Source organism: Lissotriton vulgaris, chromosome 7 (genome assembly GCF_964263255.1).
Source record: "Lissotriton vulgaris chromosome 7, aLisVul1.2, whole genome shotgun sequence".
Taxonomy (NCBI): Eukaryota; Metazoa; Chordata; class Amphibia; order Caudata; family Salamandridae; genus Lissotriton; species Lissotriton vulgaris.
The window spans coordinates 1,020,304,205-1,020,331,437 of record NC_141695.1 but is presented as its reverse complement, the minus strand read 5'-3'; the positions used below and the strand labels follow the sequence as shown (position 1 = coordinate 1,020,331,437).

The 27,233-nt window shown below is 44.5% G+C and overlaps 1 protein-coding gene across 2 annotated transcripts in view; it reads left to right on the top strand.

Moving 5' to 3' along the window:
- The window catches only part of FBXW11 (F-box and WD repeat domain containing 11), a 609,511-nt gene that overhangs the window by 477,061 nt on the left and 105,217 nt on the right, over nt 1-27,233 (top strand). For both annotated transcript variants that reach the window (XM_086931441.1, XM_086931440.1), the window contains one exon: nt 9,687-9,797. In XM_086931441.1, coding sequence (XP_086787567.1) covers nt 9,687-9,797 — 111 coding nt within the window. The remainder of the gene's footprint in view (nt 1-9,686; nt 9,798-27,233) is intronic.

Sequence of the window (27,233 nt, the reverse complement as noted above, 5' to 3'; positions counted from 1 at the left end):
GACAAGTTCTTGCACACAGAGTATCTGGGGCTTACAGTATCTACAGCGCACTGCTTGTGGAGCTCTGACTGAGGCTGCCTGGTCCAGCAAATTCCACATGAAGGCTCCGGCCTGACTCACTGGAGGATGTCCTGTTCTGGAGTGGTCTCAGTCACTCTATCGGGACCTTTTTTTACCACAACGCTGCCATAGCGACTGATTGCCTTGCCGAGTGTCAGGCGTTTACATGGTTATCCTAGGGTACTGTATTGGGCAGACAGTGAGGTTATGAAACACTCTAGATGCTGAACCAATGACCCTTGATGTGACCATATATGGGTTGGAGGTAAAGCTGGGAGGTGATTCAATTCGATGCAGTGTGCTCTTGGAGCAGCTACGGTGCCATAATTACAAGGCATGCATTGAAAGGACACACATGGCAGACGGGAGGGCAGCACTGTATTGGTGTGGGTTGTTCAGGCGGAGTGCCAGAGGACTACAATTAAGCAACTGCTAACTGTGCGTGGCAGCACTTTACATTCCCACAAAGACATTAACTCAGCATTTCAAGACTACTTTGACACTCTGTATGGACCAACTGGGGAGTTCCCGAGCATAAGAGTTTAATCTTTCCTGGACAAACTCTGGCTCCCCACCATTGCTGCTGGGGAGGTGGTGTAGCTGCGTTCGCTAATCGTGCCCCAGAAAATTGACTCTGTCGCACACCTAGACTTAAGAGGTGCAAGTTCTTGCCCTGTTGACCAAAGCGGGTATAAAGGTGGCACCTCTGTAAGAAAGGGGCACAGGATTTTACTCCCCAAGAAGGACTGAGGTTGGAGACCAATAAGGGCCTGTTCTGCTGTCCCTGAACCAAGTCTGACAGGCTCCTGAATGTAGAAGATTGGTTAGCAATCCTGGATCTCCAGAGACACCCATTTACACCTCTATATCCTTCTCATCCACAGACTACTGGAGATTCCCAATGAGGCCCTGCCAATATCCGTTCATGGTCCTACTATTGTACATACAGGCTCACCTCTCATTTTCAGCAATGTTCTAGCAGTTTTACTTATAATGTCACCATTTAACGTATTTTCAAATCTGCAAGACTTTTCAAGGATATGACCGTTCAAGATCTGTGGACACCCCTTCAACAGACTTTCCCCATCAATTATCTGCAACTATTGACAGTCCAACTGGCTCGCAAAACATTATCTGCCACGTCCTTTATAAAACAGTCTTGGGAAAAACTGACACAATGGCTGCCATGTACTGCCTTCAGAAACCAGGGGGCACACATTCTTGCCAGTTCTCTGTGCTAGTGCAGGACAATTGGCGTTGGACGATCCACCACAAAGTACATTTGCTAGTGGAGTCCCTTCCGGGAGTGGGATGACTGTGCAGACCTGCTCGGCATAATATGGTAACAAGTCCACAAGTGAGAACTGAACCCCCAAATCCTGCTCCCATACTTCCAACACGAAATGCCTAAGCTTTGCCTTCAGGTGTCCGCATCCACAGTCTGTGAGCAATGCATTATGGAAGGACTGGTCATGGATATTTGCCTATTCTTTTCCGCCTCTCCCACTTCCATGTGTGGTTTAGAGGCTACATCAGACGTCCCTCACCCTAATCTTGGTGACTCCCATGTGGGCCAGACATCCCTGGCTCACAACCCTTCTAGAGTGGTTGATGGTCCCTCACAAAAAGGGTTCCCACCAGCCAGATCTTCTCACTCAAATCCAGGGCACAGTCCGGCACCCCGAGCAGCTCAACCTGGTGATTTGGCTTCTGAGGTCCTAGAGTTTGGCTACCTCAGTCTACCCACTGAGAGTATGTCCATTCTCAAAGAGGATCCCTGTCCCACTGCTCGAGCCTGCTATGCGGAAACATTGGAGGTTCATCTACTACTGCCTGTCCAAGTAAATTAATCCACTCAAGCCAGCAATGCAAGACATTGTCTCCTACTTGTTCCACTTGCAACATTCAGGTCTGACTTGCACCTCCATTTGTTTGCTTTGAGCTTCAGTGGCACCATACCTGCAGAACAGGGGGCAGTCTTAATTATTCAAGTTAAGAGGGATATCGTACCTCACCCCCTGGGTAACACCCCGCTCCGTCCTGGAACTTCAGTATGGTATTTTAAGGCTTTTCGGAGCCCCTTCATATGTGCCCTTCAGTTTCTGTCATGAAAGGTTAATGATTCTAGCATCAATCGCTTCCCACAGGCGTGTGAGTGAGATTCAACTTCTCCCACTTGGAAATATCCCAACGTTTCTGCTCAAGGTGGTCTCTCTGTTCCACCTCAACTAGACAGTTGAACTCCCAGTGTTCTTGCCACACCCAGACTCGGTAGTAGAGAGAGGCCTTCACACATTGGATATAAAGAAGGCCCTCACCTACTACATTGACAGGACAAAACCATTTTGAAAAGCGCATTAACTGCTGCCTTCAATAAATCATTCAAAGGCAGCACCATTTCAAAAGCAGGGATAGCTTGCTGGATAGTCAAGTGCGTTTAGTCCTGCCTCGTCAAGGCCATCAGATGGCTCCATGCCATCACACCGCTTCCCCCAAACCTCTTAGCTGCCTCCATGGCCATTTTGCGTAACATCCCAATGGCTCTTTTCTGTAAGACAGATACCTGATCCACAGCACACACGTTCACCAAACACTGCTGTGTGGATGTACTACCACCTCAACAAGCTCAAGTGGGCCAGGCTGTACTGTGCACACTTTTTCAATCATCTGCAGTATTCTGTGGCTAGCCACCAGTTAGGGAGCACTGCTTTACTGGCTATGCCAAGCATGTGTAGCTAAAGCTGCACATGCCACAACCAGAACATTTTACTTAAGCTTTAAGTAGCTGCTCGTGGTATGAATGCTGTTGATTCACATGCTCCAACCCGCCTCCCCTGAAGCCTTTGGTTTTCGCTGATTATTTGCTTTGCTTTTCTTTTCAACATTCATTCACATTGTCCTCTTCTGAGTTTCATCTCCATCTTCACCCAGGCGGGAAAGCAATCTGAAAATGGAGCAAATACCCATGCACATTGACTATCCTAGGAGGAGTCCCAATATCTCGTGACTCAAAATACTTTTTTGAAGAAAATCAAGTTGTACATGTCAGAGCCCCATACTAGAGAACAGGAGTATGCAGAGTCTGTGAATCTACAGCTCTACATGACTACAAACGGATGCTTACAGGGTAAAAAATGTCTTACCGTACAGGGGTGGCTCTGCTCTGTAGTCCCTGGGTTGGTATTAAGTCGACATAGAGCCAAATGGTGCTACTACCAGAATGTGGGGAGCATTATTGGAAGAATTCTCTGTATCCAGTCTGGCTCCTTGGGATATTTCAAAGGTGAGGAATCTATGATTGGAGTATACATGTTAATTTAGGAGTGGTAAGACATTAAGTCTTAAAGTGTGATACACAGACCTACTTCTCTGTTTAAAAAGCTGATGAAGCCTTTATTTTGTTAATCAGATTAGTTTATCAGCAGTAGGTCATTGTGGAGGGTTCGATATCCTGGGTGATTGGCATTTAATCTGTAGGAGGTAGAAAGGGTAGTTTGTGATGAAGGTTTTTTGAGACAATGCATACAGTCAACTGCTGCCATTTGTAGAAGCCAGAAATGTTTGAGACCTGAATTGCTGAGGCTAGGCAAGGACGCATCTTGGAATGCCTGAAGTTGTGACTTTTTTACGTCATTAGCAAAGTTCCCTTAGTCCAGCAGTTAAGACTGTTGATCTTAAAAAAAAAAAAAAGAAAAAAAACCTGGGCCCACATATCTAAGGTGGGGGAGGCTCACCTTAGGGTACGCATGTGAACAAATGGGTGCTGTCCCAGGTGGTTAAGTCTCTCTCAACATTAGCCGGCAACCAGCAGCTGCACGAAGAAAGTGGGGTGGGGGGTATTGCAGCGTGTAGAGATTATCATAGGGGTAATCATTGGGCAGTTAAACTTTTGGTTCGCATTAATTACCCCTCCTCCCTTCCCTCAACTATCTTGATAAGAAAGTCCAGAGATTTCAACCAGTCTGATGGTTGAGAAGAGATGGCACCTATCCTCTTAAGGCAGATTTCCTTTTTCGCTAGTATCGCATAAAACAAAAGATGTCTGGCAGGCCTGCAATACCCTCTGCCACTCCAAAAATAACAATGAGTGGCTTATCGTAACCTGTAGCCTCCATTTGCTTGAGATATTCTTTCCCACTGCCTCTCAAAATTCCAGAATAGCTCGATATTGTTGAAACATATGCACGTCCGTTGCAGTTTCTAAAACCACATTTCTTACATTTGACAGATCTTCCTTTTGCCATCTTTGACAATCTTTCTAGAGCTATGTAGTCCCTATGGAGTGAAAAGAGATGGTTTGTCCTTAACCAAGCAAGCTCAACAATTGAGTATAATGTGTGCATCAATACTTGCCAGATTGCTTGTTGAGGGAGTATGTATGTATAGGCATTTATATAGCGCACTACTTACCCGGAGGGTCCCAAGGCGCTTCGACCGCTGCGAAACCCTTCCTGGCTTCCCTGAGAGATGGTCCCTTAATGGGTATCTCCAGGGTGAGACCAGGCATCCCCGGCGGTCTGGTGGGGCCGTTAGTGAAGATGAGGCAAGCTAATGCCCAGAGTTGCCGAGTGTGATCGCTGATCAGAGTGGGCACCGAGGCGAGAGAATTATCGAGTCCGCTGACCCTGGTCCAGAAACCTGCCGCGCCGGGAATCGAACCCTGGTCTCGGGCCGTCCTCTGCTCTCGGGTCTGCCGCCTCTAACCAGTGAGCCACACTACTAGTAGTTTCAATACTTCGCCCCACAGGTATTCTCCCAGAGTGAAATCTCTATCTGCAGCCTCTTGAATTGCCCAGCACCACACTGATACTACTTTGCTTCCAGGAGGTTTCCCCACCAGTTGATCATCCAAATAGTTCCACTTCCCAGAGGGGACCCTCCATCTTCACACTCAACTCAGCCCAGGGTACAAGATTGCCGTTCTGGGCTAGTTCTCCCTAACATATTTCTGCCTCTTTCATTGGTGTGGCTAATTTGTCTTTTAGAGACACTGGTGTCACTGGTGAGTCCCATATAGGAGCCAAGTTTGAATAATACCCTAAGCTTGTCAACAGTCTAATGCTAGCCAATATTCTTGCCATAACTTGCAGCACATTAAGTTTAATCTTTATTGAAGTACTTTGGGTCTCCAAACTTGAATAAGAAACAATCTAATGCTATGTTAGCTCCATTCAGCATTACATTAAACCGGGAACCCAGGTCGGAGCAGTTAAGAGAATTTAGCAACATTCTGGTGTGTCAGATCCTGTACAATCTTCAGTCCAGATATCTAATTCCCTTTCTAATCAACTGGTTCTCCTCTTCGAGATTCCATGCCATTACCTCTGTTTTTACAGCATTAACCTCATGTCCTGACACTTTGCCATACTCCGGTGCGATCTGGAATTTGACCGGCAGTGCAGCCAAAAGGTCTGAGGTGTAAACCGTTAGGTCATTGGTGTAAAGTGCTACCTTTTTCTCCCAGCCCTCAAATCCAAAGCATGGAATATTTACAGCAGCTCTATTTTCGGTCCCAAGGGCTCTATAAAGATATTTAAAAGCAGAGGGGATAAAGGGCAGCCTTGTCTAGTGCCTCTGAATAATTTAAAAGGCTCTGTCAGGTTTCCATTTACTAAATTCTCGCGAATGGGTCCTGATATATTATCTGGACGGCCTTATGTAAATTCTCCCCCGATTGTATTTTTCCAAAATAGCAGCCAAATATGACCAGTTAACTCCATCAAAGGCTTTGGTGGCGAATCACTGACCAAATGTAGAATTCCAGAATATCGAGGTACAAAAATATTGTGACAAAAATATCGAAGTCAAGAATATCTAAATCCTATCTACATCATGGTAAGTACAAAAATATCGAGAAGAAAAATATTGTTGCCAAAAATATTGTTAAAAATATCGTATTTTTTTAAAAATGTTATAAAAAATGTGAAATTAAGTAAAGAATGTATATAATTAAAAGCAACAGTTAAAACTATTTTAAAATGTTTAAAAATTATAACTAATACATATAATGTAAAAATAAATTAAACATATACAATATAATATATACTTAATATTTATCAATAATTATTTTACTAACTTATAAATTAAACAAAAAATAAATACATATACACATACAACAATAATATAAATACAAATATACAAAATATATATAGCAGATGAAAAAAATAAAAATTTAAATATTTTTAAAATAAATTATACACTACGTTAACTAAAACAGTAGAGAAAATATTGGCTAGCGGAGGGAATAAAATCACTATTCCAACTCCAGAGAGTGCAACAGTAGGGAAAGTGTTGGATAGCGTAAGGGTTAAAATTACTATTCCCACTCCAATGAGTGCAACAGTAGAGAAAGTGTTGGATAGCGTAGGGGTAACAATTACTATTCCCACTCCAGAGAGTGCAACAGTAGGGAAAGTATTTGATAGCCAAAGGGTTCAAATTACTAGTTCCACACCATAGAGTGCAACAGTAGGGAAAGTGTTGGATAGCGTAGGGTTTAAAATTACTATTCCAACTCCAGAGAGTGCTACAGTAGAGAAAGTGTTGACTAGCGTTGGGCTAAAAATGACTATTCCAACTCCAGAGAGTATAACTGTAGGGAAAGTGTTGGATAGCAGAGGGCTAAACTAAAAATAAAAAACAATTTTTTATACACATTTTTATTGGTTTTCGAAATGCCATAAAAAAAACAGCCCAGAGGGCATAACAGGTGATCCAATGGTGCAATCAAAGTTCAGTGCAGTTATCTGTTATCGATAACTCCCATCAGGGAGATAACATGAGCATTCCCCCGTCATTCCAACCCCCCTCCCCGTGCCTAGCCTGATCTAAATATCTCTGAGGACCTCATCATAGTGGTCATCCCAGCGGGATTCCTCATGCAGATGCCACCCTCAGCCCCCTCTCCCCCAATTCCCTAAGAAACTCCCACCACCTGCCCCTGCCCCCTCAGGCATGCCGCTGTCTCATTAAAATGTCCGTTCATACCCGTCTGACTCATCCACTTTATTCCATGTCCCCTACATCTCGAACCCCAGGGGCCAATATTGTGGAGAGAATTGAAGTAAGCCCCCAACTAGTCCTTCCCAGGTCCCACTCTATGCTTGAGCCTGCGAGGAACCTCTGTATTCAGTCGCCTGGTGCTGCACCCATCTCTCCTTCTATATCTTCTGCGTACTCAGCCGGGTGCTTCACCAAGTCCTCCAGTGTTGGTCTTCGCAGTATGCGGGAACCAATGTAACAAACCACAACCAGGGGTCAATGATATGTCTCTCTCAGTCACTGTTGCCAGTCCAGTTGTCACCCCTCTCCAGTATTCTCCCAAGTGTGGGCATTCCCAAAACATGTGAAGGAACCCTGCCCCCTCCAGATTCCACCTTGGGCAGGTGGACGAACCCCCGAAAGTAATCATTAATATTGCCCGGTGTTAGGTATGCCCTATGCAATACATAGAAGTGAATTAATTTGAAGCACATGTTCCTAGTGCCCTTCCAAGCCCGTTCTAGGATCTGTCCCCATGGTTTTTCCTCTGTGGCCTCCCCCAAGTCTGCCTCCCATTTAAGGCGTTAAGCTATCAGAGGCTGTTGCAAATCGTGCGTGATCCGCCTATAGAGACATGTAACCTCCTTGACAGTCCCCGCTGTCATCACTACATACTGACAAGCCAGGAACGTCTTGGGTTCCACCAACCCCCTCTCGCCAGTGCTTTCTAATGGCTGCTGTCAAAGCTGCATGAAAGAGTAGGTTATCGCGCGGAAGGTCCTGGCGCTCCAAAAGGTCCTTAAAGGGGAGGAGGTTCCCATCTTCAAACAAGTCTCCAATAGTAATGATTCCTGCGTCTTCCCACTTGCTCCAATCGCCCCATGAGGCAGCTCTTCACACATCCGTAACAGAATCTCAGGTGCGTATGGGATTCGCGCCCGTCTAGTCAGGCGACTCCAACACTGTCTCACCGTTCGCAAACCAGAGGGAATTGTTCTATCCCTCATAGGCAACTGTAGCAGCACCCGAGACAGAAGGTTTAAACTTTGATCTTGGCCACCCAAAACCTCTGCATTCCGGTTTTGCTTTGCCACCCATTGTGTAAACCATTGTAGCTGCGCTGCATGGTAGTAGGCCTCAAGGTCCATTAATAATCAATGTATCATAATGAATTTACTTCCTACTCTATTCCCCTATAAACCCACAACCCGCTCCTAAACTTAATGAACACAATTAATTTTTATTAATTGAATACTTGATAATTATATTAATACAATTCTCAATTAATAAAAATTAATTACCAATTAATAATGAACAATAAATTATCAATACCAATGCATTTTTTTACTTAATTATAATAATTTACTTCCACCCTATTCCCCTATAAACCCACAACCCGCTCCTAAACTTAATGAACACAATTAATATAATTATCAAGTATTCAATTAATAAAAATTAATTACCAATTAACAAATTAATTATCAAGACCAAAAAATTAAAATTATAATTTCTTTAGTATAACTAAATTACTTCCCAACCTATTCCCCTATAAACCCACAACCCGCCACAGTACTAAAACGCAAAATGTAACTTTTTTTACTAACTGATCAAAATGTAATACATATACTTAAAAAAAAATACAAAACAAAACAAAAATGTGGAGCACATACATATAAAATACATACTAAAATACATAACACTAGTATAAACATGGATATTAATAACGTTATTTTTGCAAAAGATATTACTAATTTCGATATTAACATAAACAATATTTCTTACCTTCAGGTCGATATTCTGGTCACCGATATTCTTGATGACTATATTCTGTCCCTCCGATATTTGCAACTCAATATTTCTGTAGGCCGAAAAAAAAAATTGGATATGTCTGTGCACCTTTGGTGGCATCTAAGGTCACCACTGCTAGAGGAATATAGGGCGGAGGCCAAATAAATCACAACCATCAGGCTATATTTTCATGTAAATCTCTACCCTTGATAAAACCCTTCATTATGTATCATCTCACCTGCTACTTTACTTAGGCTGTCTGCTAGGATTTTTGCAAACTTATTGTAGTCGCATTGAGCAGGGATATCGGCCTATATGAAATGCAACTAACGGGATTTTGACCTGGTTTTAATATCCGTGTGATTATCGCTTCACCCCAGGATGTGAGTAGCTGAAGACCGTTTATCCTGACTCATCATATTTTAACTGTTTTAAGTATGCTTCTCCATGTTTTTGCTTCTTTCTTGTGCAAGAAGAACTGGACTGAAACTAGTTATCCTTTCTGCAGTACACATTGTCAGCATTTTATATTACTCATTTTGTTAAGTTCTTTGGGGGGCATTTGATGGGGCTATATTGTGGCAGTTAGTGGGATGCATTTAGAGCAGTTGGAGCGGTCAGGGCAAGTTAGTTGACAAACTGTAGGGGTTATTGATGCCATAGTCATGTGTTTATAAAAGGTTTTGAATTAGCCAACAAAAGTATTAAATGATGCATATCATGAAGCCATTGAACAAAAGAATCCCCTTCTAGAGTCCGGTTTGTAAAATTTAAGTTTTGCATTTGCATTTTCTTCATGCTACTCAATCTTAGCGCTACATCATGGTTTTACTGTCAATTTTTCTTTTTCTTTGTAGACTCTGGGACATTGAATGTGGTGCCTGTCTAAGAGTGTTAGAAGGACACGAAGAATTGGTTCGATGCATTCGATTTGATAACAAGAGGATTGTTAGTGGTGCATATGATGGGTATGTTCTCCTTTTAAGATTTCACTGGAACATATTTTGGATCTTTCATGCAGAATTAACATTTTACTTCATCTGCACATACAATGTTTTATTTTAATATTGTATATTTTGTATAATTTAGGATGTTTTGTTGAATTTTTTGTTAGTGTGGTTTTGGTATATTTATTTTGAGAAAATATTGTGTGATGCAGTATTCATTTTGTCCCGGTCACCCAGTCCTGCTCAACATTAACTCTTCCATAGTTTAACGTGCTTTAATACCCTTCATCGTACTATTACACATGTTGATTCAGCAATATTCACTTACACTAGATTAACACTACTTTATTCATCTGTAGCTTCTTCATATCTTTTATGTGACCTAAGCACCAGCCAGTAAGGTGGAGAGACACAAAGCAAAAATCCCCCACCCCTCACATGTCAAGTTTTCTACTCCATCTCAAGCGGGAGGAGAGAATTCTCAGAACTCGGGCCGGAGTTTCCATTTTGGCTAGATTAGTCTCTCTGGTTTAAAAAATGTTTTCCTACTGGACTCCTGGTCACTCCTAGTGTGAATAAATTTTTACTCCTCCTGCTGTAAGCGTTTTGCCTAGGAGAAATACTTTTATTCATAGCTAGTGTTGGCTGCAGATACAAATGCTAGGCATACTTCTGCCATCTAGTATTGAACCCCAACTCTGTTTTTCCTCAAAGGTTTATAATTCGCTAAGTGCATTTTCTCCTCCCCCTCGAGGCATTGCACTTGTCGAATGCTTTTTTTTCCCTCCATCGGGGTTGAGGCGTGCTGAGCCAGAGCGCTGCAGCATTTGACGCCACGCAGCCTAAGGAAAAGAAAATGAAGACCCGAAGATCGACTGCACACTGGAACAGACTTCCCAGCATCCAAGTAACAAACGCCTGACCAGAATTACAGTGTCCAGGTGATGTAGACGAAGAAATATCTATTTCGACGAGGTCTGTGATGATGAGCCAGGTATGCCCACTCCAACACACTGTATGCAATTTGTGCCTGTCTTCAGAGCTCAAAGAACAGTACACTACCTGCTGATTGTTCAACAACAAGAAAATCCTTCAGACATGACTGCATCAACGCCTCATGCACAACATAGAGCACACAGTCGAGGCACATGTCAGCCACGACTGCTACGCGGATAGTGATTCAAGTGCTCCAGTAGGAAACTGGATCGTCATAGCCAGCCCACACACACTAGACACATCGTCCTTGGATGAACCTGCTCCGGTACAGTCCATGTCGCCAGCTCCAACCACCGCCTCTGGGTCAAAGACCAAGACCTCGCTATTTTTGAGTACTGTAGACTACACTTGCCACCACCACTACCCTGCCATGGTGCGCCACAACCTGCAGGTTTAGACTGACACTGTGAGCATGCCCCGGAGCTGAGAAGGGACGAGAACATTCTCTATCCTGATCGGGCATCCATGCCATAACAAGGTCTGTTCTGGCATGCTGCTGGCAACTGAACGCAAATTGGCACCAACGAGCCTCGGACACCAAACCTTTACTCTGAACCGCCAAACACATCAGAACCGAAGAGCGCCAAAAAGACTTTCAAACATTTACGGAACTGAACATATGCTTGGGCTCAAACGGATTCAAAACAGACTTAGGTTCCACGGGCTGAAACCCTGACTCTATTCAACGCAGAAGAAAATCCACAGGTCTGGAGTTTCTAAGCCACATTCTGTTTCTAAAGAGACACCACCTGCACCAAAGGAAGAACAAATCAAACTACCAAACCCTTTCAACATCCGGGAGTGGTATTTGAGGGATTGCAACATTTTATGCCGGAGAAACTCAAAGAGGGTGCAAAAAGAAAGGCAGAGGAGTCCTACTATCCCCAGCCTCCACCAAAAACTGTAACACAGCACCACAAATCCTATAATGATTTGTCCAGGTAACTTGCTTCAAAATTACTTACCCTCTCCACAGGAAGAAGTGGGAGGAGAAATACAAGACCTTTATTCCCAGGGCACACAAGATACTCAACATACACCTGACCCATTGGAAGACTGACGTGGCTCTACCAGATCCAGACATTAAAGAAACCTGTGCGTATAAAAAGGTTCTCCCCTGATGACACTTTCTTATTACAGTGTCATCCAAAGAGCTGCAGAGTATCATAAACTCTCTATGCATTCTACGGAGGAGGAAAGTGACTTTCTAGTGGAATTTCACGTACAAAGCGCACAGTATACAACACTTATTCAAGATTGGGTCCATTCTTACCGTTTCCAAGGAAATGTTCGAGGACCCAGTCAAATCAAGGGTCCGGACACCAAGAATCGAGGTAAAAATAGACCTTCCCCAACCAACCCAATCTACATTAGAGGGCCTCCCCTAGCAGCCTCCCTTGTAGTCCCTAACCCTGGGCGGTGAAATCCCCTCCATTTGCAGATTTTGCACAGTTTTCCACGCTCCACAAAAAACGCGGAGTTCCCAAAAACTCATCTACGGGGAGGGAATGTTTTTTTTCTCACTCGCACTTGGCAGCGTCAACTTGGTGAGCGCGACGAAGTGAAATCAACCTCCTGGCAAGATTTTCCTACGCGGGAGATCAGATTTCTCAGTTTGAGTGGTCTCAACCACTAGTGTTGAGAAACGTTCAGTTCGCGTTGAGATAGTTGCCACTCATGTAGAAAATCTACTTGAGCAGCAGAAAGGAAGCGGCGCCCTCTTGTGCTGCCCATGGTGCAGTTCGCAATGATTTTACAGCGTGAGACAAACAGCTCTCAAAATCACCTCGAACGACATGTCCCTAACACTCCGCTGCTTGCGGACTCCACGTAGCGCGGCAGTCTTTTTGTCACTTGCAAACTCCGCCCAGGACTAGTAGTCATCACTGCCAAGAGCAGCTGCACAAGGCACTGGGGAGGTATCTCCTCCAGATAAAGAAAGCAAACTGATTGAGGCTACTGCCAAAAGGATTGCCACTGGACATGCTAATCATTTGAGAACTGCCAATTCTGTTGGTCTGCTCTCACGTTACAATAGAGCAGAGTTCTTCAATCTGTGGGGTGCGCAACACCCTCTCTTGTGGGGGGAGGGCGCAAACTCACTGTAAGATCTAATCTTGCACTGTTTCCTAACAGATGGGGCACAACGTTCCCATATGTTTGTAATTTCAAAAAGCCAATTCCAAGAGCTGAAATCCTTCAGCTGCTGTGAAACCGAAAGCAAAACATTTCAGCTCCGATAATTAACTGTGCCGGGATGGTTGGTTTTTCACACAAAGGAAGCAACGTTTCTCTTTAAACGACATTAAGTATGGGCATGCCGAGGAGGAGCCACGCGCGTGACCAAAATGGCCGTGTGAAGACTTGGCTCCAGAGTCCCCATCCCTCCTTCGAATATATCCTGGGAAATTGGCAGGGGAATAGATCGTGCCCCCAGGCGAAATTTGGGAGCGAACCGACAATTCTAGACCGCCGAACCACCGTCTGCTGTTTTGGGGCCTATCCACCGTCTGAACCGGGGAACACAGTGAACGGTGGACCCGACTGCTAATTGAACAACATCTGATTAGGAAACCGGAAGTTCAGGTCCGACCCCATAATTGACACTCTACAACTGAAGCTCCAGGAGATCGTGGAATACGATGAAGGCTAGTCGCGCTTTCATCGAATCGGCTAAATGAGTCACGGGAGGTGTGACGTGTGAAGTGGTGAGGCTTGGAGAAGACTAACGCATCCATTATACGGGGCCTGAGGGGAGCATCGAACGCCTGATCCTAGCTGATCCGGAAGAAAGGGATCGGTCACTACGGACTCGACTGCCCAATGGCGTCTAAGTCAGACGCCGAAAAGGCCCCTTCCAGATCCGGGAGAGGCCTGAAGAATGTACAAACTAATAAACTCGATCGATACACACAGCCCAAAGGTTCTCCGTTGGAACAGAGAAAGACCTCAACACCCGTGGAGACTCGCTGAGTGAGTCGGCGGAGCTCACACTGGCTGATGTCATGAATTCTATAAATAAGGTCCAGACTGCGATGGTGGAAAAAATGGACGCATTGGACAATAAACTGGATACTTTCAAGCTGGAGGTCAATCTGTTGCGAGGAGACCATGCAAAAACAAGCGAGAAAGTCAAGTCACTTGACATAAAGACTTCCAGCTTGGTGGATGATATGGTGGAATTACAGCGAGAGGTGCGTGCCCTGCAGGAAGCACTGGAGGATACCCGAAGGAAGCTGGAATCGGCGCAATAATATACGCATACTTGGCGTACCGGAAAAATCGGAAGGTCAAACACCTGATCTATTTGTGGAAGATATTGTCCTTAATCATCTAAAACCGGGAGGTCCAAGTAACTTTTTTACGATTGAGCGTGCTCATAGAGTGCCAGGTGGTAGGCCGAAACCGGGAGCGCCTCCTCGCCCGATGATTTCAAGGGTATTGAACTTCCGCGATAGAGACGCAATATTACAAACGGCACGCTCAGCTGATCAATTGTGGTATGAAAACGCCACGCTCTTTCTTTCCGGACTTCACCCAGGCGGTGCAGAAACTGAGACAAAGCTTTCTCCCCGTAAAAACGCAAACTCAGAGACAAGGGCCTGTGATACTCTATGCTGTTTCTGGCGAAACTCAGAGCGGATTTGGAGGGGAAGGCCTGGTTCTTCGACAACCTGGAGATAACATCGGACTGGGTGGACAGTAGAGTGCCGGAACGTTCTGAGAAGCGACATCAGGAAGTGACGGAAGAAGGACAGGAGCGAGAATGACACCAATTACGTGGACTGTTGAACTGAAATCATGGCCAGCTGAGATGGCTTAGGTACTCGCTTGAGTGGTCGCACTGGAGGGACACTGACATTAATCTTAATTCAGGAGGAATTTTTTGGATGGGGGGAGGGGCTGAGCGATGGTTCCTCCTCGTTACTACCTTTAGTTAATTAGATTAGGGTGGGCCGACAGGCACACTGCGAGTTGGGGTGGGACATTGGCCTTATGCAGGGGTGCAGGGTGGAGGGGAGGGATGGGAGGCAGGGGGGCGTGATGTTTGTTAATTTTTTGATTGCCAGAGATTGTTCGTAAAATACTGTTTGTTTACGTCGGGTGACACAATCGCAGCGTACAGTGAAAGGAGAGGGGTAAATGTCTCGGAGTGGGCAAGGATCGGGGATAAAGGCGCTAAGCTGGAATGTTAATGGCCTGGGAGATAGAATCAAGAGGGGGATGGTGAATCAGTTTATAAGAAGACATGCCCCAGATGTTTTGCTCCAGGAGACCCACCTGATTGGTAATCGATGTATGGCACTACATAGAGGCCGATATAAGTTAGTGGCGCATGCTGGGTTCACGACTGGTTCGCGGGGTGTTGGCATACTGATTAAGAACTCCTTTCCCTTTGGAATCCGATCTACGTGGGTGGACCAGAGAGGCAGTTATGTGGGTGTTTCAGGACAGCTGGAGGGTAGAACGGTGACATTCCTTTCAGTCTATGTACCGCCTGGTCTCCACTCCGACACTTTTCGTGATTTGAGTGCGGTTTTTCTCACGCTGCCCTTGGGCCCTTTGATTCTGGGGGGTGACCTTAACGCAGTATTAGATGGGGAGTTTGATAGACACCCAAAGCGGCTCCTTGGACATTCCCAAAGGTGGCTCCCAGATTTTCTGGAAACGCGGGGGTTGGTGGATAGTTGGAGAGTTCGACTCCCCACACAGACGCACTTTACTCATGTGTCTGCTGCGCATAATAGTATGTCGCGGTTGGATTATGTCTTAATACCAGCAGCTGAAGCAGTAACAGTCAGAGAGGCCAGATACCTGGGTAGATGCATATCAGACCATTCTCCCCTATGGCTGCTACTGGATAGCTGGCGCTCTGTGGCTGGTGAAGTTGCTCCCATTAATGCATGGCATTTAAAAGACCCGAGCACTAAGAAGGAGATTAGCCGAGCTTCGGATCATTATTTTCGGGAAAATGAGGGTAGCCTCACTTCAGCGGGAACACTTGGGGAAGCATACAAAACGGTGATTAGAGGTGAGGTCCTTTCCCTGGTAGCAAGGAAGAAAAGGAAACGTCAAGAAGATCTAGTTAGGGTGGAAGGCGAAGTGGTGACACTGGAGAAAAGATTGGCTGAGTCCCCAAGTCAGGAGGGTCTCCATCTTCTAAAGTTGCGACAAGACGAGTATAGGAGTCTCGCCAGAGAGAGAGCAATCAATCAGAATAACATCACACAGAGCAGAGTGTATGAGCATGGAGATAAGGCAGGGAAGCTGATTGCATGGCTAGAGCGAGGGGAGTGGGCATCTAGGCTAGTGCCAGAACTGGAAGGGAGTGACTCTAATATGATCACAGATCCACAAGAGGTTCCGGAGGAGTTCTCAGAATATTACAGGGGGGTATATACCTCGATCAGTACATACTCAGAGGAAGAAAATAGTGAGATGATCAAAGACATTGGTATGCCGATGCTGTCAGAAGATGATAGGAAATATTTAGACTCCCCCTTCGCAGATGACGAAATAGCGCAGGCTATACGTGGGACGGAGTCTGGGAAAGCTACTGGCCCCAACAGGATAATTTATTGAATTATATAAATTGCACGGCCAGAGGCTCGCACCATTTCTTCGCGCCATGTTTCGTGAGAGCCTGGAGGAGGGCCAACTGCCCTACGACCAGCGCGTGGCCAACATTGTAGTAATTCACAAGTCAGGGAAGCCCAGGACGCAGTGCTCCTCCTACAGGCCTATCTCAATGCTGAACCTAAAATACTGGCCAAATTGCTGGCCACGACACTGGTTAAAGTTATCACCACCCTGATGCATCCTGATCAATCAGGGTTCATGCCGCGTCAAAACACTGCCTTAAATATGTGCAGATTACATAGTGTCCTCGGTCGCTCCTCGACCCTGCAGGAACCGGCTGTCCTAGTGTCTCTCGACACCACGATTGCATTTGATAGTTGAGTGATCTTATTTATTTGCTGTATTGAGGAAAATGGGTTTTGGGGAGGAATTTATTGGTTGGGTCAGATTGCTGTATGCCAATACCTTGGCCAGAGTATTGGTTAACAGTGGATTTCCCCCTTCGAGAGGGGCACAAGACAGGGTGTCCTTTGTCTCCGCTTTTATTTGCACTGGCACTAGAACCCCTGGCGGCGTGGGTCCGATGGGACCTGACGATATGAGGGCTGCGTTGGACGCTGGAGTGGGAAGACAAAATTTCGCTATATGCTGATGACATTCTGCTGTATCTTACTAGGCCCAGGGCCTCTCTGATTTCCTTTTTTGACATATTGGCAATTTTTGGTAGGTACTCCGGGTTCGTGATTAACTGGTCAAAATCCGTTTATTTGTCTTAGCCGGAGAGCCACCAATCATTCCAAAGTCATGCCCCTTGCAGATTGAGGGGGTGGGTTTTACGTACTTAGGAATTTATACAACGTTTGACTCGAAGCTTAGATTTACACACAATCTGGGTTCTTCTCTGAACCGGTTTAAAAAAGATGTGGAGAGCTGGAAGGCTCTCCCGCTATCACTGCTAGGGAGAGCAGTGCTGTTTAAAATGTCACTTCCACGGTTCTTATATGCCCTTCAGAATTCGATGGATCCAGTTCCGATATCCTATTTTAAAGAAATAGAGGCGCGGCAGAGAAATCTCCTCTGGGACGGACTGCCTAGAATAGCATTTTTAAAGTTGACCCTACCTTGGTATGATGGAGGTATTGGACTCCCAGATCTGAGGAAATACTACTGGGCCTCCCAAATTGGCTGCCATCAATCAAATAATATACGGTCTCCCAGGAGATCCCTGCTATGCCATGGATCGTGAGCAAGCACCGGGAAGAGACATACGCAGGGCATTCTATGCTAAAATTGGGAGATTCCCATTAAGGGACCCACAGCGCATGCTGTGAAGGTGTGGCATAGTGCCAATAAAGCATTGGGCTGGGAGGGGAAATTAACGCTAGCAACACCTCTTTTTAATACTGAACAATTGGGGAGCCTATGGAAATCAAAGGGCTTCGATAAGTGGGATCTAATTGGTATTTCCCAGATAAAAGATGTCTGGGGCAAAAATGGGATGCACACTTTTGACGCTTTGAAAGTGAAGTATAAGCTGCATGATAACGAACATTTCCGCTATCGGCAAATCAGACATGCTCTCCTTGCCCATTCATCTACACATGAGACCATTCTAGGAATGGCTTTAAGCACAATGGTCACAAGGAACAGGGAGTTGGGAAAATCTAGTTGTTACGCAGAGGATACAGGAAAAGTTAGCATGGTGGAACAAGACAAACCTATCAACACAATTCATGAAGCTTTATTCGGTGCATGTATATGACCATACAAGCACAAAACAGAATATAACAATCCATTAAAAGCACACATACATTTCATAATTCATAAGCTAATTCTACAATTAATATTAACAATCAGAATACATTAAAAAAACATACTTTTCCTGGATTTGATGCATTGGTTTAAAAACGTTACAGTATAAAAACAGATGTCTGCCGATTGCAAGTTAAAAATTAAAATCATAGCATGTTTAACTGTACGAACACCATATTTAACAAACATGGGTTTCAAAAAAGTAAAACGAAAGTTCGTGTACAGTTTACAAAACAGCAGAAAGTGCAAAGTGCTCTGAATGGATACACCATCACACATACATGGCCCGATTGGATGTTTCTTAATATTTGGGTGGGCCACTAAATAATGTGCCATACCAAATCTAAGTGGTTAGCACAAATTTATGTGAATGCCTAGTTACCATGGTTAAGTACAGTGGAAAACCTTCCTCTGAACTATATCTGTTGTAAAACATGACAGTGGACATAGATCCAGTGACAAAAACACGTTTCCTCCCCGCATATGCCAGGAATATACTTTTCATTTCAGCTTTAGTTATCCTTGATGCTGCACTGGGATCAATTAAAATGTTCAAGTTAAAAATGTCTGAGAAACAGGCAACGACCTATTTAACCCAAGGTATCTCTCGATATTTATCCAATTGTAAACAGTCCTCAATAATTGATCTGTTAAAGGACTTCTCATCCTTCAGCCAGATTGACCGCCAAATCATCAATGGCCTAAGGGATAACAGATCAGTTAAATAATTGGTGGCTAGTTCTCGATGACTCAATTCGGTTGAGGCTGAAGTGGGCAAAAATAGGAGCTTTTTTAGAAATACATTTTCCTCCAGCTGTAAATTATGGACGCAGCTGTGGCCCCATACTCCTGCCCCATACAACGCTATGGTAACACATCTAGCCTGGTAAATCTTGAGCATATCCCTTGTATGGCGATCCCCAACCTTCGCAGCAAATTTATAGATACCATGGGCATTCTTTGCCATTTTGTTCTGGATGTTAAATTAATTAGTCCATTTCCTGTCTTTAGAGAAGGTAATACCTAGGTAACAAAATTTGTCAACCTGCTGCACCTTTTCACTGTCTATAAAAAAGCCATTTGTCAGTTTACTTTTGGCCCCACAGGTCATGTGTGTTTTCCCTTTATTAATTACTAATTTTCTATCTTTAATAAAGGAAGAAAAATTGTCCATTAATCGCTGTAATCCCACAGGGGTTCTGGAGAGTAGAACAGCGCCATCGGCGTATAATAACACCTGTACCGGGACACCTTTAATCTGGGGGGCGTCTGCATTAACCTTTTTTAAAATAGCATAAATTCCATTAATAAATAAGGTGAATAGGAGGGGGCCAGTACGCAGCCCTGCCTAATTCCTCTTTTAACCTTGAATTTTGGGGTGCATTCTCCATTAGTTCCAAAGCACACGCTAGTTTGCAGTTTATCGTGCAGCCTAGCGAGAAAAAAGATTATACCATCGGGTGCCACTAGCTTCAACAAGGTTGGCCATAAGACAGAATGGTCTACCATGTCGAAAGCACTACTCAGGTCTGCAAAGCAGAGGTACAGGGAGCCAGGTTTCGCTTCAGTATATTTCCCGATCAGTAAATCAAGATTGATACACTGATCGAGTGTACCCCGACCCTTCCTGAATTTATACTGGCTATCAGCCAGAATGCCATCCTGCCGAACCCAGTCCTCTAATCTCACCAGCATGACACTACTCATGATCTTAACTGAGAAGTCAAGGAGATAAATGGGGCGATAATTTTTTGCGTCAGACCTACTTCCCTTTTTGTAAATGGCCACTATAATCGATTCTCCCCAGGTTGTAGGGGCCTCAGTACACACAGCTGCATTAAAAACGATAATCAAAAGAGGTCCCCAAACCTCTTGTGCAGCTTTATATAAGTCTATAGGCACCCCGTCCGGGCCTTGGCTTTCCCTCCCTTGCTAGCACGTATGTCTCGTTCAACCTCGCTAACAGAAATATCCAAGGGCAGAACAGCCCATCTATTGGGTCTGGCATCTATAATTCTATTAGAATTGAAAATATTAGAAAAATGGGCTATCCAACCATCACTCGAGACGTTGGAGGTTAATTCAGGTTTCATTTCGTCCTTAAGGAAAGAAGAATTAACCGTGGCCCAGAATAAGGTGCAATTTGATTGCTCTGCTGCTTGGTTAAGGGAATCCTAGGCCTGTTGCTGCAGTTCGCTCTTCCTCTGTTTGAGCACACATTTGTATTCCAATCTCAAGTTAATAATTACATGTTTATCCCTAGGCTTTTTTGCTAATGCCTGCTTGAGGTCAGTTATTGCAGCGGTGCAGTAATGGTCGAACCATCCTGGTCCATTCCTACGTTTCCCACTGCTGCGTCCAGTGAACTTAGCGTCAATAGCTTTATTGATTCCATTAAAAGAGGATAAAACCTTCTCGTGATCAGATCTATTTTCCAAAATAGAGACAATAACCAGCAGGCTGTCCTTAACTATGGAGCTAGTTAATTCTTGGGCCTTTTCCCCTGCCCATCTAAGCCTTACTCCATTGGTCCTGTGAGGTTCTATATTAGTGATTGTACTCCCTACACTGACTGCGCTACCTGCCCAAAAAGTAGTGTCCAAGATCATACAATTATGGTCACTTAATAAAGTTACATCAACTCTGGGGGTAGCACAGCAAGATATGATGAGACAATCACATGGTCAATTACAGAGCTAGTGTGCCAGTTTTTTTAAAGGGGGGAATAGGTAAACCATTTACATCTTTACAACACTCCAGTATTTCCATGTCATAACAGCCCATGAGCTTATTCAATGCTTCCCCATAGCTGTTGTGCCCGAAATGGAGTACATCCCACCCGGCATTATTAGTGACCCCACAAACCTTTAGTGATGACAGTTCACATAGTGTAGTGTTAAAATCCCCTACCCAAATAAAATCAAAAACAACATTCACTCCCGAACATACATCTTCAATGGCACTGGCCAAATCTGTAACTACTTTGGCCCTAGTGCCATCAAAAATATTATTATAATAGTTAATCAATAAAATATTACGATCTTTGCCCTCAGTGAGCCAAAGTATCTGCACAAGATCGCCCACTGGCATATACTTTTTAACAACAATTGGGCGAAGAATCGATTCAAGTGTCAAAAGACCACCTTTGGCTCTACCTGGTCCCACACCCACCGCCGGTATGTTGTAGGAGACATATCCCTCATAACTAACATCTCTGCACCATGTTTCCTGGAAACATAAGATGTCATGGGTGTCAATAAAATTTGACCAACCCAAGTCCCTCTCCTTAGATTTCAGTCCTGCCACATTCCAACTGACAATTATAATACCTTTACCTCTTATACCAACCCTGTCAGACATCAAGCGGTTATTTTGTCTCGCACTCTCATTCAGGTTTATATTACTTGTATCCCCACATTCCATATTCTCCCCCGAATCCACCACCAATTTTGATACTGGCATGACAATTAGTTCTGGGGCCAAAATATTATCTTCAGAGACATCCATACGGGGACTAATAGTCTCCTTGGATTGGGGCTGTCCTACCTGGACAAGTCAGTCGTTTACATCCAAGGAATTTAAAACCTTAAAACGATTTTGCATTGTAATATCAGGATATGGCCTATGAGTAACAGGGCAGAAACTTTACTCTCGTGAGGTGCAATGTTAAGGTGGCTATAGAAAAAACCGAGCGGGCGCACATGTGATCAGTAATCGGTAGGGAGGCGGCTCTCAGAAGTACAGTGGCAGCGTGTTGAGGGTATTTAAAGTTAACAATTACGCAATCTCCCCTATAGCACTTCCTGGAACTCCCTATCCAGTTGACCCTTCTCGTAGTCAATACTTGGTCCGAAAATGCAGTCTGGACACCACTATGGCTATGCAACCAGGATACCGTTTTATTAGTTAAGACAACCACATATGGTGCACAGTCAGGGGGGAGGTTAGTAGCGCGCTTTCGCCTTACTTCGGTCCAGCCCTCCTTCCTTTCTTCTGCGGTTACATCCTGTCTATCATGACAGACTGGGGGCGGGACGGGTTGAGTGTTCCGAACAACATTCTCACTACCACATACACCCCTCCCTCCACACCCTCCCAGAAAGAGCATCCTGTTGATCAGTATTTCTCTTAGGGCTGTTAGACTGCCCACTTCCTCCCCATACTTGTTAAGAAGTCCTCCCAATCTATTGACCTCTGCGGCCAGCTGATCAAGTTTGGCCACTAAAGGTTTAATAATGCCCTTAATCTTAGAGTCAATGATACTGACTAGGTTTTTAAGTTGTTCAGCATCCAATTTGACAGCTTCATCTTTGGCCGTATCACCATCATCCTTGTCTATATTTTTAGGGGGGGGGTCAACTCTATTTCTTATAGTACGTGAACCCCCACGTTTGGTCTGGGCTTTCCTGCATGCTCTAACCACTCTTCACAGAAGTCGGCGGATGCTGTACAATAGAGTCTATGGAATCATCCAATACAACTTGAGTTGAAGTGGACTGCTCAGGCGATTCCCTGATGGAGGCGTCTAGATTAATAAGACTAGTACTAACATCCAGCGCCAGTGAAACAGGGACAGGACCAGTTGTAGAAGGTAAAGAGGGACTGCTTAATCCGAACGACTGTCGCCTTTCAATATTAATCTTATTGACAACCTTAACTAGATAGTTGTCCAAGGTGTATGGCGCAGAAAGAGCCTTTTGCTTAGACATACTTAAAACTAATAAATTCAAAATTCAAAAAAAGAAAGAAACCAGAAATAAAGCTCTCATGAGTTGCACAGAATAAAGCAACTCATGACACCAGTGGCACTAATCATTTAAAAATACACAATGTTTGTACACGGACCGAATAGATTATAAAGTCTCACTGTAAAGTCTCACTGTATAGGGGGCGTATGAAGTCCAAGTTCTGTGGCCCAGCCCAGCCTCGTTCTGTCCCGGACTGTCCAAGACTGTCTGCCCTTTGTCCGGGCTTCCTCCGGCGAGTCCCGCGCGGCGCTGGCCGGATAGTGTTATCTAGAGCTGGTGGGCGTGGTGGCGGACCTCTGAACAGGTGGGCTCACGCACGGACTCCTGGTTCCTGGAGTCGCGTGCAGGTGATTGCCCCCAAATGGAAACTGCCTCGGTAGGTTCTCCCCCTCCAGGGGAAGCGGCAGCTCTAGGAGCGGTGAAATCGACAAGCGAAGCGGGACCCGCACCAGCGGGTCCGGCACCAGCGGGTCCGGCGAGCTGTTAACTAGAGCTGGTGGGCGTGGTGGCTGGCCTCTGCACAGGTGGGCTCCCGCACGGACTCCTGGTCCCTGGAGTCCCGTGCGGCGTGCAGGTGATTGCCCCCAAATGGAAACTGCCTCGGTAGGTTCTCCCCCTCCAGGGGAAGCGGCAGCTCTAGGAGCGGTGAAATCGGCAAGCGAAGCAAACCTATCACAAGGGAGACCTTTTACACAACCAACTCCAACAGTAACCATAACTACAGATGGGATGGGGAGGGGAGATCACATGAACAACCTCAAAGTATGGGGACTGTGGATGGACCAGGATGCAATACAGCACATCAACATCCTTGAATTAAAAACCGTGTTCATAGCCTTAAAAGCCTTTCAGAAACCGCTCTATGGGAAGACCGTTCTAATACAAACAGACAACACCACCACCATGTTCTACATAAACAAACCAGGAGGAACACAATCAGTAGCACTTTCAACTCTAGCGCAACAACTGGGGAGATGGGCAATCCACCTATCTGGGAAGGGCAATGTAGAAGAAGACAGCCTAAGCAGGCAAGCTTCATGTGACCTGAATTAATCAGAACTCCAGAAGATTTTTCACAAATGGGGAACTCCAGAGGTCGACCTCCTTACAACACCCCAGAATGCCAAATGCCAACTCTTTGCATCCAGGAAACCCTGCCAACCTAACTCCCTTACTCCTGATACCACTACTCCACAGGGAAATCAACAAATGTAGAATCATCAACATGAAGATGATTCTCATTGCCCCGCAATGGGCAAGACTTATCTGGTTGTCGGAAAAAAGGGAAATATCTTGATCAGTTCACAAACTACAAAGGAGGCAAGACTTGTTAATAATGCAAGAAGGAAAGGTGCTCCTCCCAGAACCAGAGAACTTAAGCCTCACAGCATGGCTTCTGAGGACTTGGGGTTTGGGCACCTAAAGCTACCAGAAAGCACAAAGGCTATCCTAAGGGAGGCAAGAAAACCTACTACTAGAAAGTGTTATATGGCAAAATGTAAAAGATACTCTGTATGGCAGACTCGAGGAAGGACTTCTCTAGAAGAACACAAAAGAAAAGATTGTGCTAAAGTACTCCACACATCTACTACACAGTCAACTAATTTACCCGTTGCTAACCACATCTTGCTTGAGAGACTCCTCTGCTGTGCTGGACAGCAATAAAAACGGGTGTGGTCATGACGAGCTCAGCTCGTCATGAGCACAGGAGCACTGTACTGCATGACGAGCTGAGCTCGTCATGAGCATGGAAGGGGTTAAAGGTTCATTTAGCAGAAATTGTAGCATATACAAGGGGCACATAGAGAAGAGCTTCTTCACTTCACACGTGGTCAAATGTTTCCTTGCAAGAGCCAAAAGAATTGCACCCCCAAAAAGGGTACCTGCACCCACATTTTATCTAAGTCTGATTTCTGCCCAGCTAATGAAAGCACCCTTTGAGCAGCTATACATGGCCACACCACAAATGCTCACACTAAAAACCGCCTGTTTGGTGCCAATAACATCACTACTTAGAGTAAGTGAGTTACAGGCACTAATGTTACAGGAACCCTACTTCCAAGTATGTAAGAGTATCATTATGAGAACGGGTCCACACTTCATGCCAAAGGTAGGCTCACAATGCCACATAAATCAAACCATACAAATCAGAAGTTTCTTCCAGATTCAAAAAAGACCGGCAGAAAGAGCATTGCACACTCTAGACACAAGAAGAACAGTAATTTATTACATTGAAAGAACAAACGAATACAGAATAACAAAATAACTTTGTATCATTTACAAACCGTTTCCTAGGGAAACCAGTAACCAAGAACACAATCGCAAGATGGATAGCACAAACCATACATTTGTGCCACAAACAAGCAGGAGAAACATTACAAAGGGCCCATATGGCTGATTCTACAAGAAAGGGGAAACTATCACCTTTCTAGCCAACACACACTTCATGAAATTTGTATGGCAGCAACATGGTCTCCAGTGCACACTTTCACAAAATACTAGTGTGTGGACATTCAAATGAATAAGGAAGCACAAATAGAACAAATGGTCTTGCAACATCTGTTCACTAACCAACGCTCCTCTTCAACCCAGCCGCCACAGTAGTGGCAAAACGCTACGATCTATGCACAGCATGTGAATCCAGAAAATATTCACTCTACAAAACATGGTTTCTTACCTGTCTGTGTAGTTTTGCATCTTGAAGAATTTTCTGGTTCCACTAGCGAACCCACCCTCCTCTACCAAAAAGGAAGAGGGGAGAAAAGAAAAAATAATTAATCTGAAGATGGCGACCAAAGGTGGAAGTTTCTGGAGGAAGCACATGTCACAAGCGGACACCAAATGGTGGTAGGTCAACGCCCACCCAAAAAAAAAGAATTACTAGTCCAAACCCAACCACTAGATGGTAGAATAATGTACAGCTTGTGAATTAAGTAAATTCTTCAAGCTGCATAGCAGGGAAGGCAGTTCTTCTGCTCAGACGTGTGACCGCAATGTATTGCATTCAGAAACAGGGGAACCCATTCCGTACAATTATCCCAACTGGCACAAAAAAATATGGAAATGAGTGAACAGTCTCAACACCCACTTCCTAGCACAATACATACTGGGTGAGACAACTCAATTGCGGACAACCTCAGCAGAACACAACAGGTTCACAAGTGAAAAACACAATACTTCCACAAGTGGGGAAACCCTGCAATAGACCTTTTCACAACTGTGCAAAATACCAAAGCTCTGCATCCAGACAGCCAGGCCCACAATCCAAGGGCCATGCTCTGTCGATGAACTGGTCGGGGATATTTGCATATGCGATTCTTCTCTCCCACTCATACCTTTCGTGGTCAGGAAACTCAGACTTCAATTTCATGAATTCTGATCGCACCCACCTGAGCTTGTCAGCCATGTGACACAACACCACTGGAGCTCTCCCTACTACCTCACGAGAATCTAACCAATTATCCATATCTTCACACAGCAAGGGCAGGGAGAGACCTACTAATCCTCAATAGCTTAATCTGGCTCCTGAGGTCATAGAAAGTGGATTCCTCGGTTTACCTGACAAATGTATGACTATTCTTAGAGGCAAGAAAACCTACCAAAAGGTCTTTACCATGCAGCAAAATGGAAGCATGTTGTACATTACTGTACAACACTGAATGTTAACCCATCCTTCCCAACAGAGCAACAACTGTTACACTTAAAAAAGTCAGTTAGCATACACCTCAATACACCAACACTTAGCGACTATTGCAACATATTTACAAAAAAGAAACACTTGTCACTTTTCTGCATTCCTATAATCAAAAGTCTTCATGGAGAGATTAAAAAGAGTACTTACATCACGTACAACTCCAGTACCAGCGTGGAATCTAAACATTGTCTTTACACAACTTATGGCGCCACCCCTTGAGCCACTACATAATTGCAACTACAATCAACATAGAAAGTGGCTTCCCTTGTAGCGAAATACATGTGCTCATAATGGCATACCTTCAGACAAAGTATGTTTGCGCACTAAACCAGAATTGTACCCAAGGTCATATCTCCATTTCATTTAAATCAAACCTTGGAGTTACCGTATTTCTTTTCAGAACCAGAAACTGTTACAGAATGTGTTTTACATACACATAGACGTTAAAAGGGCACATAAGTACTAACTAAAATATGGCAAACCCTTCAGAAAAACCAAACAGTTTTTTTTTCAAATGCAACTAAGGGAAACTCTATATCCAAAGTAGATATAGCTAGATAGATTGTTAAATGCATCCAAATCTGTGATGCAAAAAAGACACTAACAATTGTGCCAAGAGCTCATTCA